Genomic DNA, 20850 nt, shown 5'->3' with positions numbered 1-20850 from the left:
TTAGCCTCTGAGTCACGGCTGTCTTTGGGGTCACAAGCACAAGCTGGAGCCTCATCCTAGTTTCAGTCCGGGGCTTGTTAAGGGCTTGGCCTTGGTTCAGGTTTGGGCTTGATGCTAGGGCAAGGTGTAGCCTGGTGTCAGAGCTCAGTCCTGGAGCAAGATTTGAAGCAATGTGTTGTTCTACGGCAAGGTCAGTCAACTACAACCTGTGGGCCAAACTTGGCCTGCCACCTGTTTTTGTAAATAAAACTTTATTGCAACACATCCAGGCTCATTTGTTTATGCACTAAGTATGGCAGTTTTCATGCTATAGCAGCAGAGTTGAGTAGTTGTAACAGAGACTCTATGGCCTGCAAAGCCTGAAATATTTACTCTCTGGTCATTGGCAGAAAAGTTTGCCATCTTCTGTTCTAAAGGTTTGGAGGCCCCTCTGGTATGTGAAAGCTCAGATCCCTGACCTAACTTGGTGTCAAGGGCCTTCATGAAGTTTCAGATGGTGTTTAAGAGACAGGGGGACTCAATGGAAGCAGGAGTCCTGAGACTCAGTAAAGCCCTGTTGCTGGTGTCCTTCTGAGTGTCCCATGGCCAGCCAATTCCAAGGCTTTTCTCAGTCTTGAACTACCTGTTCTGCCCTTCCTGTGTTAAGCGCATGGTCAGGGTCTTGCCCTACCAGCTGAAAGGAATTCCCTACCTGCACATTTTTCTTTGTAATTTCCAAAACCACATTCCCACTCACACTCTCCCTTGGACTTCTAAGCTGTCTTCTGTCAATTTCTCTACCTCTCCCACTCACAAGCAGGGCTTTCTCATTGGCTGTTGGGGCGGCTTCTGCTTTCCACTGGGGCTGGAATAACCAGGGAGGCCACTTTTGTCCCATTAAAGTGCTACTTGAAGGCGCCAAGGGCAAGAGCATTGTACTGGAAACAGAGCTATGTGGCAGGTGGCCCTCACCACCTTCAGCTACATTCCCCTCCCTAAACACCTACAAGGGGACTTCAAAAGGTTCATGGAAAAGTAACATTAAAACATAAACATAAAAAGTAGAAACTTTATTTCTCAACATGAGCTCTGTCAAGTTCAAGATATTTTTGTAAATAATAATACCTGCCATTTAGTCTATCCCTAAATAACTGAGGGTCCAAGGGATTTAACCATGTCGACACTGTCTTTTTTTTTTTTTTTTTAAACACAATTAACTGAAGAAAAATGGGCACCCTTTAAAGATTTTGTTTTTAAGATTAGGAAACAGGCTGGGCCCAGTGGCTCATGCCTGTAATCCCAACACTTTGGAAGGCTGAGGCAGGAGGATCGCTTGAGGTCAGGAGTTTGAGACGCACCTGACCAACATGGTGAAATCCCATCTCTACTAAAAATGCAAAAATTAGCTGGGCATGGTGGCACACGCTTGTAATCCCAGCTACTCAGGAGGCTGAGGCGGGAGAATCGCTTGAACCCGGGAGGCAGAGGTTGAGGTGAGCTGAGATCGCGCCACTGCACTCCAGCCTGGGTGACAGAGCAAGACTCTGTCTCAAAAAAAAAAAAAAAAAAAAAAGATTAGGAAATAAAAAGAAGTCAGATGGAGCCAAATCAGGACAGTATGGTGGATGCTTAATGAATTCCAGTCAACTCTCTCACAAAATTGCCTTTGTTTGATGAGAGGAATGAGCAGGAACATTATTGTGGTGGAGAAGGACTCTCTGGTGAAGCTTTTCTGGGTTTTTTTCTGAAAGCTTCAGCTAACTTTATCAAAACACTCGTAATAAGCAGGTGTTGTTACTCTTTGGTTCTCCAGAAAACCGACAAGCGAAATGTCTTGAGCATCCCAAAAAACAGTTTCTACAAGCTTTGCACCTGACCGGTCCACTTTTTTTTTTTTTTTTTTTTTTTTTGAGACAGAGTCTTGCTCTGTTGCCCAGGCTGGAGTGCAGTGGTGCAATCTCGGTTCACTGCAACCTTCACCTCCTGGGTTCAAGTGATTCTCCTGCCTTAGTCTTCCGAGTAGCTGGGATTACAGGCACACACCACAACACCTGGCTAATGTTTGTATTTTTAGTAGAGATGGGGTTCACCTGGCCAGGCAGGTCTTGATCTCCTGACCTCAAGTGATCCGCCCACCTCGACCTCCCAAAGTGCTGGGATTACAGGTGTGAGCCACCGCGCCTGGCCGGCTGGTCCACTGTTGCTTTGACTGAACCATTTCCCCCTCTTGGTAGCCATTGCTTCGATTGTGCTTTGTCTTTAGGACTGTATTGGTAAAGCCATGTTCCATCCTGTTACAATTCTTTGAAGAAATGCTTCGGGATCTTGATCCCTTGTTTACAATTTCTACGGAAAGCTCTGCTCTTGTTTGCAGCTGATCTGGGGACAACAGTTTTGGCACCCATTGAATGAAACATTTTCTCAACTTTAATTGTTCAGTCAGAATTGTGTAAGTTGAGCCCTGTGAGGTGTTTGCTGTTGTTTGTGCTGTTAGTCACTGGCCCTCTTCAGATTTGGGGCTGCAGATTTTAGAGGAATGCAATCCAGTTTGGGCCCTTCCTTTATCTTCTTAAGATTATCCTAGGCAGCAATCGCCCCTCAGATCCTGGGCCTGTGTCTTCACTGAGGGAAAATTTCCCTTTGCTTAAAATCTAATGCTTTTTAGGATCGGGACTTAGGAGGTATAAATGGCACACACATGGGCCTCCACTCTGCCTCTAGCTCACCCTGTGGCCTCTGTAAGTTTCCTTCTTCTCTGTAATGGGAGTGTTGAGGGATGGTTAGGTTCCAGCTCTGATACTTTTGGATTCTCTGTCAGGACTGTGGGGAGGATCCTTGGCTCTTGATGTGGCCAGGGCATTTGAAAAGCAAGGAGAGTCCAAGGGTCAGCCAGGGTGACAGCGAGGTGGCAGGGTGGAAGATGGCAGAGCTGAGTGGGCCAGGGTTTCTCTGATGCTCGGGTCTGTCAACCTCCCAGCCATGGGGATGAGAGATGAAGGTTGGAGAGGCTCCCTCGGTTCTTACATCATCTATGGTTGTCCAAAAGTTTAAGGATTACTGAGTGCAACACTTCATTTTACAGAAGAGTAAACTGAGGCCCAGGAGGAGAAGGAACTTGCCTAAGTTTACAAAGTAGGGCAGAGGTTGAAGCAGGATTAACTGAGGCCTCCTGGCTCCCATGTGGAAGAGACAAAGAATGGGCAGGAGGAGGACAGGGGCCGAATCCACCCCTCTCAGTCCCTCATGATCCATCACTTGGCAGTGGCCACATGGACGATCACAAAGCCCTTGATGTCCGGGAAGTGAGGGCTTACAAGGTCCACCTGCAGCTGCCTTGGGCCACTTTTGGAGGGGGTGATGTCAAACTGGACTGAGGCCCTCTCCTGAGGCTCCAGGGTAGGCACGCTGGAGGAAAAGGAGGGGAGAAAGGCAGACTGTCAGTCCTCTTGCCATTCTGAGTCTGGCCTGCCAATCCATGGCTCCCCAGGCTCCTCAGGATCAAGTTCACCTTGTGGCTTGACATTCAAGCCTTATCAACATGTTTGCAGGCCAGGTGCGGTGGCTCACTCCTGTAATCCCAGCACACTGGGAGGCTGAGGCAGGTGGATCATCTGAGGTCAGGAGTTCGAGACCAGCCTGGCCAACATGGTGAAACATCATCTCTACTAAAATACAAAAATTAGCCGGGTGCAGTGGTGCACACCTGTAATCCCAGCTACTCAGGAAGCTGAGACAGGAGAATCGCTTGAACCTGGGAGGGAGAGGTTGCAGTGAGCCAAGACTGCACCACTGCACTCCAGCTGGGGCAACAGAGTGAGACTCTGTCTCAAAAACAAACAAACAAAAACAACAACCAAAAAAAGATATTTCCAATTTAATTTTCTCTTCTACCACCCACACTCTTCGCATCTAGCCAGGCTAGTTTTCTGTCTGTGCCCTGAACTTCCCCCCTCTGGGCTTTCACCTGCTCTGTTCCACCTAGGATGCCTTTCTTATTCCAATCCACCCAAGGCCCAAATCAAGTTCTCCTTTTCCAGGAGAAATTCCCTGACAACACCAGCCATCAGGTGTTGACACCAAGACCTTTGCCTGGCAAACCGTCCTTACTTCTTGATACCTGAAAATCTCAATTCATCATTTAAGGCTCAGCTCAAACACCAGCTCCACTGGGACTTCTTCCTGGCCCCACCCTCACTTAAGGGCTGCTTTTGCTCCCCCAGACCTTGGACCAGATCTTTTTCACAAATCACACTGTCCTCATGTGAAGGGCCATCTGTATCTGAGAGCCCTTCCCCAGGCAAAACTCTTTCTGTCCATCTTAGTGTTCCTAACAATTACACATGGGCCAGAGTACAGGTCAGTATAATCGAGGACCACATGAGTAGCAAGTGGATGAATGGAAGAATGAAGGAGTGAATGAATGATTGACAATGAATAAGTAAATAAACGAATCCATGAACGAATGGGAACATGTGTGAATGAATGAGTGAAGCATAAATGTAGGAATAAGTGAATGAAAAAATGAACAAATGAGTGAATAAAGAGTAAGCAAATTGAAGAATGCATGAATGAATGAGTGAAAGAGAGCAAATGAATGAAAGTGAGTGAATAAATGGATAAATAAATGAAAGTATGAATGAATGATATGAGTGAATGACTGAGTGAATGAGTTATATGATTTGAGTAAATGAATGATTGGATGAATGAAGGAATAAATAAGTGAATGAAGGCTGATATGTATAGTCTGTGGGCTGGTTCCTGGGGTGTCCAGAATCTCTCTCACACCCCCATCCCTGGCAACTTCTCTCTGGCTCATCCACAAGGAAGAGAGCCCCATTCCCTGCCAGCCCCCCAGGCTGGCACTTACTCGATGCTGAGCTGTTCCTGGAGAAGGCCGCTGCCCTCCGCCATCAGCGCACAGTCCTTCACTCTCTCTATGAGGGGGTTGACTACTGTCACTTCCACTGTAACTGCCACTCCCACCATGGCTGGGCCCAGAACCTGAAGGGGACAACACCCATGAGCCATCGCGCATACCCCTCCTCCCTCCAGGAAACCGATGGTCCTGGCTGAGTTAGAGGATGGATCATTAGTCATGTCCACCCCCACCTCCATATACCCCATTGCTGAGTGCCACTATTGCACCCATCCCCTTATGTCCACCCACTCCTCCCACCCTGGAGAGCTAAAGCTGGAGTTAAAGGCACAACCCCCCAGCTTCTGACGCCCTCCCCCAGCTCTGGGGAGTGGGTGCCACTAGGAACAGCATGGTAGATGCAGGCTGAGGTCACCTTGATGGTGATGAAGTCCTCTAGAGTAATGTCCTTCTCCACCAGAAGCTTCTCTCCTTTGGTGACAAGGCACATGGCAGCCAACAGGATCTTCTTGTCCTCTGTCAGGTCTTCTTTATACTTAGAGTAAGATATTGTAATTGGGATTCTCTTCTCTGGAAGGGAAAGCAGAAGTGGGAGTTGGGGCTTGATGTCTTTCTTCAATGGCACTGGGAAGAAGGAAGGGAATGCACAACTAATAGCTCCTTTCTCTCTGGTCCTTGCAACCATTCTGAGACAGGCTTTATTTTCCTCAGTTCTCAGATGAAGAAACCTAAGGCCCGGAGTGGGTATTTTCCTGTTCAAACTCATATAGGAAGTAAACCAAGAAATTAAGATGAGGTGGGAGTCAAATTTAGGTCAGGGAGCTACCACAATACCAGATAATTTCTCCAAGAGCCCCCAGAGATGTTTCCAAGCTTTCCCTACTTATTCAAGATGGAAATCTCTCAGCCCATCAACCATTCATCCCATCCTTCTCTGTTTATTGAGCACCTACTATGTGCTAGGCACAGAGAAGAGGAAGACCAAAGGCATGCCTCAATCTTCCAATCCTGTGAGGCCAATTCCCTACAACTTTTCCAAATGCCCCCCTCCATGAAGGCCCAGTCCTGGTCAGCCCCACCAACTGAGGGAAGTCTTCACTGACACCTCCTCCCAGTGCTCTCATGCTCTCTGAGCTCCTGTGGTCCTGGCCATCTCTGTCTCCCTCTCACCAGTCAGAAACATCCTGCCTAGGTGTTCTTTTCTTGTAAGCATGGATCACCATAAACCTCAGTCTTCTTCTTTTTTTTTTTGGAGACGGAGTCTCGCTCTGTCGTGAGGCTGGAGTGCAGTGGCATGATCTCGGCTCACTGCAACCTCCACCTCCTGGGTTCAAGCAATTCTCCTGCCTCAGCCTCTTGAGTAGCTGGGACTACAGGCACATGCCACCATGCCCAGCTAATTTTTGTGTTCTTAGTAGAGATGGGATTTCACCATGTTCGCCAGGATGGTCTCGATCTTTTGACCTCATGATCCTCTCACCTTGGCCTCCTAAAGTGCTGGGATTACAGGTGTGAGCCACCATGCCTGGACCATATTTTTTTTTTTTTTTCTGACTACTACATATTCTTTCTTTTAGGTTCAATGTGCTCTTTCTGGTTTGCTCCCAGGCCCTCTCATTCCCTATTGTTCTACTCCCACTGCTTCCTTTATTTCTGTTTTCTTTCTGACTCTGAAGGCATCTGAGTTTTTAACTCATGGAAAAGGTCCTCAAAGGGCTCAACTTGGCTCATGCGCTCTGCTACCCCAGGGCTTTGCATATCGTAGATTCTCCTGAATGCCAGTAGGCTGATTCATGTGTTAAAGTTGATTTTGTTTTATGGGCTCCCTTAGTTCAGTAGGTCATTATTGGAAGAACCTTTATTACAATAACAGTAATAAATAATAATTATAGGCCGGGTGCCGTGGCTCACGCCTGTAATCCCAGCACTTTGGGAGGTGAAGGCGGGTGGATCACCTGAGGTCAGGAGTTCGAGACCAGCCTGACCAACATGTTGAAACCCTGTCTCTACTAAAAAAAATTACAAAATTAGCAGGGCATGGTGATGTGTGCCTATAATCCCAGCTACTTGGGAGGCTGAGGCAGGAGAATTACTTGAACCTAGCAGGCTGAGGTTGCAGTGAGCTGAGATTGCGCCACTGCACTCCAGCCTGAGCGACAGAGAGAGACTCTATCTCAAAATAACAATAACAATAACAATAATAATTATAATTATAAAAGCTAAGTTTTACTAAGGGATTAAAGTGTACTGCACTTGGAAGCGCTTTCACAGATTGACTTACTTAATCCTTACAACAATTCCATGAGCGGGTATTATTATTTTTATTTTATTGATTTATTGATTTATTATTTTATTGATAATATATTATTATTGATAATAATATCAAAAACACTGATAATAAACATAAATTGAATGTTCATTAGGTAGTAAGAATGATGCCAAATACTTTATATACATTATATCATTTACTCCTTGCATGGTGATAGACCACGGTTCTCCAAGTGTGGTCCTGGGACCAGCAGCATCAGCGTCACCTGGGAACTTGTTAGACATGTAAATTCTCAGTCTCCGGCATGAAGAACCATCATATGCCACCATATGATACACATGAGCAGAGCTTTGGGCATCAGCTCAGACCCTGGGAGAAAGGAGGAGAAAACTAGCCCTTTAAAATGTTTGCATCAGGGCTTTTTGAAGTTCTCTGACTCATAGACACCACTAACAATCTAGTAAAAGCTGAGACCCCTTTCCCTAGAACAATGGTTCTCAATAGCACCGTCACTCAGCTGGGCTAACTGACATCTGTAGGATATTTCATCCAACAACAGCAGGATACGCATTCTTCTCAATCTTACACGGAGCACTCACCAAAAAGGATCACATTCTGTGGCATCAATGACACATTAATACGTTTAAAATAATAGAAATTATGCAAATATATGCCCCCAGAACACAATGAAATCAAACTGGAAATCAATGACAGAAAGACAGCTGAAAAATCTAAAATACCTAGGGATTAAACAACACACTTCTAGAAGAACACATGGGACAAAGAAGAAGTCTTAAGAGAAATTTAAAAGTATTTAGAAGTAAATGAAAATGAAACTACAACTTATCAAAATTTGTGGGCACGTGCCTGTAGTCTCAGCTACTTGGGAGGCTGAGGAGGGAGAATCACCTGAGCCTGGGAAGTTGAGGCTACAATGAGCCATGATTGTGCCACTGCACTCCAGCCTGGGTGACAGAACGAGACTCTGTCTGAAAAGCAAAACAAAACAAACAAACAAACACCCCTCCCCCAACACACAAACTTGTAGGATGCAGCAAAAGCAGTGCTTAGAGAGAAGTCTATAATATTCAATACATATGATAGAAAAGAAGAAGGATCTAAAACCAATAATCTAAACTTCTGCTTTAGGAAACTATAAAAAGGAGAACACGTTAAACTCATCTTAAGCAGAAGAAAAGAAATAATAAAAATTAGAGCAGAAATCAGTAAAATTGAAAATCAGAGATCAATAGAGAAAATCACCAAAACCAAAAGCTGGTTCTTTGAAAAGATCAGTAAAGTCAATAAGCCTCTAGCAAGGCTAACTCAGAAAAAAAAGAGAGAAGGCACAAGTTACTAATATGATAAATGCAAGAGAGGACATCTCTACAGATTCCATGGACATTAAAAGGATAGTAAAGGTAACAAGTTTGGGGAGTTAGGAAAAAAACAGAGAGTAAAGGAATATTATGAACAACTTTATGCCCACAGGTTTGATAATCCAGATAAAAGGGACCAGTTCTTGAAAGAAAAAAATCTGCTAAAATTCACATAAGAAGAAACAGACAACATGAATAGGCCTATATCTATTAAAAAATGGAATCAGTACTTAATAACCTTCCAAACCAGAACACATTAATCCCAGATGGGTTCACTGGTGAATTATACCAAGCATTTAAGAAAAAAAAATTATAGCAATTCTCTACAATCTCTTCCAGAAAATGGAAGCAGAGAAATACTTCCTGATTCATTCTATGAGGCCAGCATTACCTTAATGCCAAAAACCAGACAAAGACATTGCAAGAAAAACAAAACTACAGACCAATATGAACATAGATGCAAAAATTCCCACAAAATATTGGTAAATTGAATCAACAATGTATAAAAAATTACATGCTATGATCAAGTGGGATTTATTCTAGGCGCGTAAGGCTGGGTCAATATTAAAGGTCAATTTTTGGTAGAGATGGGGTTTCACCATGTTGGCCAGGCTGGTCTCAAACTCCTGATCTCAAGTGATCCACCTGCTTCAGCCTCCCAAAGTGCTGGGATTACAGCCGTGAGCCGCCACATCCAGCCGGTAATTTTTTTTTGATACAATACCAAAGGCATGATCCATGAAAGAAAAAAATTGATAAGTTGGACTCTATTAAAACTAAAAACTCTGCACTGCAGAAAACACTGTGAAGAGACTGGGAAGAGAGGACACAGCCTGGGAGAAAATGTTTGCAAAAGACATCCGATAAAAGACTGTTATCCAAAATACACAAAGACCTTTTAAAAACCAGCAATGAGAAAATGAACAACCCGATTAAAATATGGGCAAAAGATCTGGACACCTCACCAAAGAAGAGATAGAGATGTCAAATAAGTATATGAAAAGATGCTCAATGTCATATGTCATTAGTGAATAGTAAACTCTGATATACTATTACACACCTATTACAATGTCAGTAATCCAAAACACACAATACCATCTGCTGGATAGAATAGGGAACAACAGGAATGCTCATATATTCCTGGTGGGAATTCAAAATGATACAGCCACTTTGGAAGACAGTTTGTCAGTTTCTTACCAAAACATACTCTTACCATAAGGTGCAGCAAGTGTGCTCCTTGGTATTTATCTAAAGAATTTAAAATTCGAGCCGGGCACGGCGGCTCATGCCTGTAATCCCAGCACTTTGGGAGGCCGAGGCAGGTGGATCACGAGGTCAGGAGATCAAGACCATCCTGGCCAACATGGTGAAACCCTGTCTTTACTAAAAATACAAAAATTAACTAGGTGTGGTCGTGTGTGCCCGTAATCCCAGCTACTCAAGAGGCTGAGGCAGGAGAATCACTTGAACCCGGGAGGCGGAGGTTGCAGTGAGCCAAAATCACACCACTGCACTCTAGCCTGGTGACGGAGCGAGACTCTGACTCAAAAAAAAAAAAAATAAATAAAAATAAAAATAAAAACTCAAGCCCACACAAAAACCTGCATAAAGATGTTTACAGCAGCTTTATTCATAATTGCCAAAACTCGGAATCAACCAAGAAGTCCTTCAGTAGGTGAATGGATAAACTGTGTACATCCATATAATGGAATACTATTTTGCAATAAGAAGAAATGACCCATCAGGACACAAAAACCATAAGGGATCCTTAAATACATATTGCTAAGTGAAAGAAGCCAATCTGAAAAAGCTTAATTACACTGTATGATTTCAACTAGATGACATCATGAAACAGGCAAAAGTGTGGAGACAGTAAAAAGATCAGTGGTCACTGGGGGTTCAGGCAAGGGAAGGAGGGATGAACAGGTGGAGCACATAGCTGGAACATGGGGATATTGGGGGGGTGAAACTATTCTGTATGACAGTGGAATGTTAGATACATGTCATTATACATTTGTCAAAAGCCATAGAATGCACAACACAGAGTGAACCCTAATATTAACTATGAATTTTAGTTAATAATACTGTGTCAATATTGGCTCATTAATTGTAACAAATGTACCACACTAAAGCAAGATGTTAATAACAGGAGGAGAGGCGTGGTGGTGGGCAGGGATATGGGAACTCTCTGTACTTCCCACTCAAAGTTTTCTGAAAACCTAAAACTACTTAAAAACCTAATAATTTAATAAATTATATGTTTTAATAGTCTATCATTTGGCCAAAGAATTTCACTTTTTTTGTTTGTTTGTTTTTTTAGACAAGAGTCTCGCTCTGTTGCCCAGGCTGGAGTGCAGTGGCGCGATCTCGGCTCACTGCAAGCTCTGCCTCCTGGGTTCACGCCTTTCTCCTGCCTCAGCCTCCTGAGTAGCTGGGACTACAGGCGCCCGCCACCACGCCCGGCTAATTTTTTTGTATTTTTAGTAGAGACGGGGTTTCACTGTGTTAGCCAGGATGGTCTCAATCTCCTGACCTCGTGATCCACCTGCCTCGGCCTCCCAAAGTGCTGGGATTACAGGCGTGAGCCACTGCGCCTGGCCCAAGAATTTCACTTTTGTGATATAGTCTAACAAAAGTCCAAAATTCAGAGGAAAAAAAGTGATTTCTTTTTGCATCAAAATGTTCACTTGCTTACCTGACACTCTGTAGATAAACAAAAGTTTAGTGTTATTTTTAATAGCAATAAGCTGATAACTACCTAAAAGAAAAGATAGGTCACCATATATTTATTTAAAGATCTGTTAAATTCTATTTATTTAAACATCTATTAAAATGATGTTTGTGAGGAGCTTATAAAAATATTTAAAATACAATGCAATATGAAAAGAGCAGGGCATTAATGACTATTTGCAATATTTAACCAGAACTGTTTTTCAAAAAGCAAACAGGCATTAAGGATTTGGAAGTAAAATACATTAACAGTTTGTAGGTGGGTGGTAGAATCATAGGTGATTTTTCTCTTTTGCTTTCCAAATTTTTATGAATATGTATTACTTTTAATATGAAAAAAATTGCTGAAAGCCAGAGGGAAGTGTGTGTTAATTAAAATTTTATGATGAAGTGTTATTTTGTGATTTAGACTTTGTGAAAAATAAATGACAAAAAAAGCTAAAAAAGTGTGACACCTCCTTCATACATTTTCACACCCTGTGAAAATCCACAAGCTTCACTTACCAGAAACTGGCCCAGAGCAACAATTTCTTTGTTTAATTGAATCCTTAGAATTCAGAAAGTATGTGAAAGGAGAGAGAGGCAAAGGAGAGATAGAGATACAGAGATAGACTGAGAGAGAGAGAGGAGAGATAGAGAGACAGATGAAAAAGCCAAAGGGACAGAGACAGAGAGAGAGACAGGGAAGGAGAGACAGATGGAGAGGGAGGTACGGGCAAAAAGACAGACAGACAGACTAGGAAAAAAGTGCAAGAATAATCAAAGAGGATACATTTAACAAATCATCCACGAAGTGCTATGTGTTCAAGGATCACGAAAAAATCCTTTAACCTCCGCTTCCTGGGTTCAAGTGAGTCTCCTGCCTCAGCCTCCTGAGTAGCTGGGACTACAGGCGTGTGCCACCACGCCCGGCTAATTTTCTTGTATTTTTAGTAGAGATGGGGTTTTACCGTGTTAGCCAGGATGGTTTCCATCTCCTGACCTCGTGATCCACCCGCCTTGGCCTCCCAAAATGCTAGGATTACAGGCGTGAGCCACCGCGCCCGGCCTCAATATATTTTTAAAGAAACAGTTGGAATAAGGTCAGTTAAAAAAATACAAAAACCTTTAAAAAGTCTGAAACCATTCTCTTCTGCTATGAAATACTAAGGATAAATTTTAGGCAAATGTACCATTAGGTGTGTTGAGCATATTTGGTGTGGGCTGACCTGACCATTCCATAACCTGCAGTCAAGCAATTGCATCAGCTGAGTAAATGTGCACTGTGGTCAACGTTCCTGGCTTTGAACCCTGGCTTTGCCCCTTCCTGGTCTTGGTCAGGAGTGTGTCTCTCATGCCAGACTGCCTGGATTTGGGTCCTGCAACTATGCACACTGACTGTGTGACTCTGAACTCGTGACTTCACCTTTCTTGGTGTGAGTTTTCTCCTTTCAAAGATGGAGCTAGCACTAGTACCACACACAAGGTGGCTGGAGGGATTATGTTGTCACATGCAGAATTCTTGGGACAGGGCTTGGCACATTTAAGCACTTAATAAACATCTCTGGCCTGGTGCCGTGGCTTAAGCCTGTCATCCAAGCACTTTGGGAGGCCAAGGCGGGCAGATCACTCGAGTCCAGCCTGGGCAACATCATGAAACCCCCTCTCTACTAAAAATACAAAAATTATCTGGGTGTGGTGGTGCACGCCTGTAGTCCCAGCTACTCAGGAGGTTGAGGCAAGAGAAGCCCTTGAACCTGGGAGGTGGAGGTTGCAGTGAGCTAACATCACACCACTTCACTCCAGCCTGGGTGACAGAGTGAGACTCTGTCTCAAAAAAACCCGAAAACCAAAACAAAGAAAACCATCTGTTACCAGTCCAGCCCTCTCCCACAGAACACCTGGAGCCAAATGGGCTCCAGATTTTTTTTGGATTTTAGAAAAGTAATGCATGGCATATTCCATATATGCTGAAATACCCCCCAGCATGTATTTATTTGGTGTGTAAATATTCATTCTAATTAAAAAAATAGAAACTATAAATCACATCTTCATCAGATTGCCACCAGATGCATGTGGACTTGCATTACTGTTATTACTGTTTTGCCCCTCCGAGTCTCAGTTTTCTCATCTGTAAAGTCGGGACAAGAGGCAAGGCACTGAGCACAATGCTCAGGAATGTCCCCTTCCTTCCTGGGGATGAATGCAGTCCTGGGAAATCCCCCTGACCTCCACAACCCTCCTGAAAAAGGAGGTGGTTTGGCCTGATTCCACCAAGCCAGGGTACACTTACCTTCTTGCGGCCCCAGCCTCACGGCGTGGGATTCATGCAGGATCTCTGCCACTGGCTTGCGGGTATAGAGGATGGTGGCACCGCTCAGGTTGACCCTCACCCGCTGGGCCCGGGAGGTGAGGTTGGCCAAGCACAGGGCCAGTCTCAGGTCGTGGCCCAGCATGGGAGGCTCTAGCACCTTGAACTTGCCAGCGATGCTGGGCTTGGTGGCGGGCTCCAGGAGGTCGTCACGCCAGAGACAGTGCCCCCCAGCCCTGCGGATCCAGGTTCTTCTTCCAGAGGCTTCCACGCCGAACAGCCTGTTCACCGCCTTGCTGTACACCTGCCTCTCTTTCCGGGACCCTGCAGGGCATCACACAACGTCAGCGGCAGGCACCCCCTTGCTCCTTTAATTTACCATGGCTCATGGAAGTCAAACTGGCAGTTCGAGAGCCATATGCACACCGGCGCCACATGCCTTGTGTTTGATTCTCTATGTAAATAAAGTTTTAAATCAGTTGCCAGGAAATTTCACATAAAAATGCAAATTTCCAGCTTCTCTGACAGCTGGGTCAAAAGCCTCATATAATAATGATAGCTAGCACTTTTGCAGATTTGCTATGTGTACTATAGCACTTGGTGCTATATTTTTTTTCTCTAGGAGGTACTACAGAGGTATTATCATCACCCACATTTAACAGACAAGGAAGCCGAGACACAGAGAAGTAAAGTAACTCCTCAATCACACAGCTTATGTGGTAAGTGAGGGAGCTGGGACTTGAACCAGGCAGTAAAGCTCCAAATTCCATTCATGCTCCCTTACCACTCTCTACATGGCAATAATGGTCTTGAGGCAGGAGGCGGGACTTGACTCAGGAGCTGGGGCTCAAACTCAGGACTAGATTAAAGACGAATGGAAACAGGGAGGAGGCAAAATCACTTCTCTATAAGACATGCCCACCAGTGCTATGGCAACACCCAGAACTTACTACCCCTTTTCAAGGCAATCACCTGGAAGTTACCACCCTTTTCCTAAAAATTTCTGCATAATCTGCCCTTTAATTTGCATGTAATTAAAACTGAGTATAAATATGATTACAAAACTGTAGGGTATAACAACTTCATTCTTTTGCATGTGGGTATACAGCGGTCCCAACACCATTTATTGAAAAGACTATTTCTATTCTTTCTCCATTGAATTGTCTTGACACCCATGTAGAAATCAATTGAACAAAATTTTAAGGGCTTCTTTTTGGGCTCTCAGTTCAATTTCTTTGATCTATATGTCCCTTCTTATGCCAATGTCACACTGTCAGGGTTTCTGTATATTTGTAGTACTTTTTGTTTGTCTGTTTGTTTTTGAGACAGGATCTCACTCTGTCACTCAGAGCTGCTATGCTGGGCATACTGCCTATGGGGTAGCCCTGGCCCACAAGGAGCAGCACCTTTGCTGTTGCTGCACACTGCTGCTTTAAGAAAAGTTGCTAACACCACTGGCTCATCCTTGAATTCTTTCCTGGGTGATGCCAGGAACCCTCCTGGGCTAAGCCTGCATGCCCTACCTCAGTCTAGAGTTGAGCAATAGCAGCCCCCCGAGAGGGAATGCACTCTCTGGTTGTCCATGATCTTCACCCTGTAATTCTCACTCATAGGGTTCTATCGGTGGGGCTCCTGTAGACATGTGAGTTTAGGGCCCCTGATACATCACTTTCCCCACTGCTAGCGCAGACCTCTCTTTTGAGCTCCAGAACAATACAAAGAACTGGACAGCGCCCCCCAGGTGTCTCACAGGTGCCTCAAATCCAACCAAACCCACCAACTGCCCAGCAGCATTCCTCATCCCAGCCAATGGTGCAGCCATGAGCCCAGGTGTACAAGCCAGAAGCCTGGGGGTGTTCTTGACTCTTCTCTCACCTTTATCACTCACAACAGAGCCCTCACCAGGTCCTGCTGAGCATCCTCCTTAGGCTCTGGAATCTGTCCTCTTCTCTCATCTCTCTTCCCCCATCAGACCACCATACAAACCGCCTCACCATGAGGTCAGTGTGTGAACTTTTATTACTGTTTTCATTACTCTGTCCCGGCAAGCTTCAGTTTTCCTATCTGTAAAGTGGGGACAAGAGGCCCACAAGCAAGGCACTGAGCACGATAATCAAGAACGTCCCCTCCCTTCCTGGGAATGTAGGATCCATCCCATTCCAGTTCTGTTTCCACTCTGATGATTCCAAGGTCCAATTCTGATGGTTCTCCTTCCCTATTTGAAACCTGTGGCATGTGGTCTTCACACCACTCTCCCCTGAAGGTGCCCTGATACTGTGTGACCCTGGTCTGATCACTTGGTGACCACTTGATGTTGCTGTGAACACCAAGGTTCTTTAACATTCCATGTTTTATTATTAAAATGTATGTGAGTTCTGCTACCGTACAATATATTTTTACTATGAAAATGTTTCATTTCCCTGCCAAAGAATGTAATGCCACCATTACATTCCTTCTCATGGAGGCCTTCTCTGACCACCTGATTTTTTAAACAACTTTATTGAGATATAATTCCATAACACACAATTCACCCATTTTAAGAGTGCAATTCAATGTTTCTTAGTAGTTCACAGAATTGTGCACCCCGTCACCACAATCTAATTTTAGAACGTTTTTTCACCCCCCCCCAAATTCTGTAACCATCAGGAGTCACTTCCCATTCCTCCCCACCCCAACCCCAGCCCTAGGCAACCACTAATATAATTCATAATTTGCCTATTCTGGACATTTCATATAAAGGGAATCATACAACACATGGTCTTTTGTGAAATTTTTCCGCTTAACATCAGTTTTCAAGGTTCGTTCACATTGTAGGTAGCATGTATCAGTACTGCGTTCCTTTTTATTTCTGACTAGCATTCCATTGGATGGATATACATTTTATTTATCTATTGATGGGTATTTGAGCTGTTTCTACTTTTTATCTATTTTAAATAATGTTTCTATAAATATTCATGTAAAGTTTTTGTGTGGGTGTTTGTTTTCATTTCTCTTGGAAATGTAGCTGGGCGTGCAGTTGCTGGGTCATGGTAACACTATGTTTAACATTTTGAGAAACTGTCAAAGTGTTTTCCAAAGTGGCTGCACAATTGTAAATTTCCACCAGCAATGTATGAGTGTTTCAGTTTCTCCACATCTTCACCAACACTAATTGTCTATCTTTTTGATGACGGTAGTTCTAGTGGATGTGAAGTGGTATCTCACTGTGGTTTTGACATGCATTTTCCTAATGACTTAATGATGTTAAGCATCTTTTTATGTGCTTATTGGCCATTTGTATATGGTCCTTGGGGAAATGTTCATTCACATCCTTTGCCATTTTAAAATTGGATTATTTATTTATTTCTTTATTTTGTAGAGATGGAGTCTTGCTATGTTGCCCAGGCTGGTCTTGAACTCCTAGCCTCAAGTACTCCTCTCGTCTTGGTCTCTCAAGGTGCTAGGATGGGCCAAGCATGGTGGTTCATGCCTTGGACTTTCAGGTGCTCTCAAAAAAAATTATATTTTTTTATGGTTGAGTTTTAAGAGTTACATATACATATATTTTAGATGAGAGTGCTTTATCCATTCAATACATGATTTGCAAATATTCTCTCCTATTCCATGGGCTATCTTTCCACTTTCCTGATGGTGCTGTTTGCAGGACAAGTTCTTAACTTTGATAAAGTCCAATTTTTTCCTTTGTTACTTGTGCTTTTGATGTCGTTTCTGAAAAGGCTTGGTCTAACCGAAGATCATGAAGATTTACTCCTATGTTTTCTTCCAAAAGTTTTATAGTTTTAGCTCTCACATGTAAGTCTGTAAACCATTTTGAGAAATTTTTGTGTATCATGTGAGATAGAAGGCCAACTTCATTCTTTTTATTTCCCTTTTTTAAAAATTTTTCATGTAACCAGTGGGGTATAACAACTTCATTCTTTTGCATGTGGGGATATACAGTGGTCCCAACACCATTTGTTGAAAAGACTATTCTTATTCTTTCTCCATTGAATTGTCTTGACACGCTTGTAGAATCAATTGATCATAATTTTAAGGGTTTATTTTTCAACTCTCAGTTCAGTTTCTTTGATCTATATGTCCATTCTCATGCCAGTATCACACTGTCTGGGTTACTGTATATCTGTTGTAATTTTTGTCTTATCTGTTTATTTTTGAGACAGAATCTCACTCTGTCACCCAGGGTGGAGTACAGTGGTGCAATCATGGCTCATTGCAACCTCAACCTCCCAGGCTCAAGCAATTCTCCCACCTCAGCCTCCTGAGTAGCTGGTAGCCATGCCACCACACTCAGCTAATTTTTAAAAGTTTTTGTAGAGATGAAGTTGTCCATGTTGCCCAGCTGGCCTGAAGGGAGATTTCCTGAACTGAAGGGAGTCTCCTGACTTGGCCTCCTAAAGTGCTGGGATCACAGACATAAGCCACCATGCCTGGCTGTAGTAAGTTTTGAATTTGGAAAGTATGAGCCCTCCAACTTCTTTTTCAAGATTATTTGGGCTATTTGGGGTTCCCTTGTGTTTCCAAATGAATTTTATGATCAGGTTGCTAATTTTGGGGAAAAAAAACTCAGCTGTAACTTTGATAGGATTTTGTTGAGTCTGTAGGTCAATTTTGAGAGTATTGCAATTTTAACAATATAAACCCTTTCGATCCATGAAAATGGGATGCCTTTTCATTTATTTAGATCATTAATTTCTTTCAACAATGTTTTGTAGTTTTAGCATGTAAGTCTTGCTCTTCTTTTGTTGAATTTATTCCTAAGTACTTTATTCTTTTTGATGCTATTGTAAATGGATTTATTTTCTTAATTTCATTTTTGGATTATTCATTGCCAGTATCTAGAAATCTGATTAATTTTTGTATATTGGTCTTGTGTTCTGCAAACTTGCTGAACTTGTTTATCATTTCTAATAGCTTTTTAATGGATTCCTTAGGATTTTATATATACAAAATTATGTCATGTGCAAATTTCTTTCCAATTTGGAAATTTCTCTATTTCCATTTCTCCCTCCCTGTCTTCCTCCCTCTCTTCTTTTGTCTTCTTTCTTTTTATTTTAAAAATTGTGATAAAATACATATAACATAAAATTTACCATCTTAACCATTTTTAAGTGTACACTTCAGTGTCATTAAGTACATTCATATTGTTGTGTAACCATCACTACCATCTATCCAGAGCTCTTTTCATCTTGATTGAAACTCTATACCTATTAAACAATAATGCCCATTCTCCCCAGATCTTAGCCCCTGGCAACCACCATTCTACTTTCTGTCTGTATGAGTTTGGCTACTCTAGGTACTTCATAGATATAAGCGGCATCATAGAATATTTGTTCTTTTATGTCTGGCTTATTTCACTTAGCATAATGTCCTCAAGTTTCATCTCTGTTCCAGCATTTGTTGGTATTTTCTTTCTTTTTAAGGCTAAATAATATTCCATTGTATGTATATACCACATTTTGTTTATTCATTCATTCAGTGATGGACACTTGGGTTGCTTTCACCTTTTGGCCATTTTGATGAGATTGGGCGCATTCAGGGTGGTATGGCTATAGATGTTTTGGCTACTTTGAATAATGCTGCTCTGAACATGGGTGTACAAACATCTCTTCGAGGTCCTGCTTTCAATTCTTTTGGGCATATACCTAGAAGTTGAATTGCTGGATTGTATGATAATTCTATTTTTAATATTTTGGCAACATATTCAAGACATCAGTGCCAAATCCAACATCATGAAACTTTTCTCATATGTTTTTTTCTAAGAGTTTTATAATTTTAGCTCTCACATTTAGACCTTTGATCCATTTTCAGTTAATTTTTCTATATAATGTAAGAGTCTAACTTCAGTCTTTTGCATATAGATATCCAGTTTTCCCAATATAATTTTAAAAAAGATATCTATTTATTTTTCTTGCTTAATTTCCCTGGCTAGTACTTCCATAAAAATGATGAATCAATATGACAAAAAAGGACATCTTGGTCTTGTCCCTGATTTTGGGGTGTAAATGTTCAACGTTTCACTATTAAGTATCATTTTAGCTGTAGCTTTTTTATAGGTGACTTATCACACTGAGGAAGTTTACTTCTATTCTTAATTTGTTGAGTGTTTTTTTTTTTATCATAGAGAGGTATGAGATTTTGTCAAATGCTTTTTCTGCATCTATTGAGATGATCATGTTATTTTGTCTTTTTTTCTATTGATACGGTGTATTATATTAGCTGATTTTCAATGTTAAACCCATCTTGTATTCTTGGGATAAATCCCACTTGCTCATGGCGTATAATCTTTTTTATATGTTGCTGAATTCAGTTTATCAGTAAACTGAATTCATTTCATATTCATGAATTTTTGCTTTCATTGTTGATTTTTACTTTCACATTCATAAGGGAGATAGATATGTAGTTTTCTTTTCTTCTGATGTCATCTGGTTTTGGTATCAGGATAATACTGACTTCATAGAATGAGTTGAGAAGTATTCCCTCATCTTCCACTTTTTGGAATAATTCATGAATAATTGATATTAGTTCTTTTAATATTTGGTAGAATTCACCAGTGACATAATCTGGGCCTGATTATTTCTTTGTGGGAAGTTTTCATATTACTAGTTCAATATGAACTATTAATAGTTTTTTACTTGTTGTGAATCTATTCAGATTCTCTATTTCTTTTTGAGATAGTTTTGGTAACTGTGTCTTTCTAGAAATTTACCCATTTAATCTAAAGTTATCTAATATGTTGTCACGCAGTTGCTCATAGTATCCCCTAATAAACTGTCATTAATTATAGCAATTCTGACTCCAAAAGTGTGGGGGTTTTTCATACCAACCAATTCTCCAACTCTCTGGACACCAACTGGGTCTCCTACAATTCAATTCAATTCAATTCAATTCTAACAGTAGCTACCTGGAGTTAGCATCAGACTCCACACGTTGAAGGGCTCAGTCCCACAAGACTGAGACTTCAGACTCCAGTCACAAGTGTTGGTTACTCAGGGTTACTCACACTTCTGTCCAACTTTGCTACAGATTTGGGGTTCTCATAACTGGCCCCAGCCTTAGGTTTCATAATTTGCTAGAGTGGTTCACAGAACTCAGAAAAACAGTTTACTTACCATTCCTGGTTTGTTATGAAGGATATAACTCTGGAAGAGCCAAGTGGGAGAGATACACAGGGCAAGGTACGGCAGGGGGCAGGGGTGGTGTGGGGTTTCCATCTCCTCTCTAAGCATGCCACCCTCTCAGCACCTCAATGTCTTCCCCAACCTGGAACCTCTCCAAACCCCATTGTTTAGCAGTTTTTACAGAGTTTCATTACATAGGCATGACTGAT

General features: G+C 42.3%; 1 protein-coding gene across 1 annotated transcript in view; it reads right to left on the bottom strand.

Moving 5' to 3' along the window:
- Window positions 1–452: 452 nt before the first annotated feature.
- TGM6 (transglutaminase 6) overlaps window positions 453–20850 on the bottom strand; it is a 42758-nt gene continuing 22360 nt past the window's right edge. The window contains exons 10-13 of the mRNA XM_063601248.1: window positions 13506–13847; window positions 5271–5425; window positions 4847–4980; window positions 453–3384 (exon numbers count right to left, since the gene is read on the bottom strand). Coding sequence (XP_063457318.1) covers window positions 3231–3384; window positions 4847–4980; window positions 5271–5425; window positions 13506–13847 — 785 coding nt within the window. The 3' untranslated portion in view covers window positions 453–3230. The remainder of the gene's footprint in view (window positions 3385–4846; window positions 4981–5270; window positions 5426–13505; window positions 13848–20850) is intronic.

Source organism: Pan paniscus, chromosome 21, assembly GCF_029289425.2.
Source record: "Pan paniscus chromosome 21, NHGRI_mPanPan1-v2.0_pri, whole genome shotgun sequence".
NCBI lineage: Eukaryota > Metazoa > Chordata > Mammalia > Primates > Hominidae > Pan > Pan paniscus.
The sequence above is the reverse complement of the archived record's forward strand: the minus strand, read 5'-3'. Positions and strand labels throughout refer to the sequence as shown.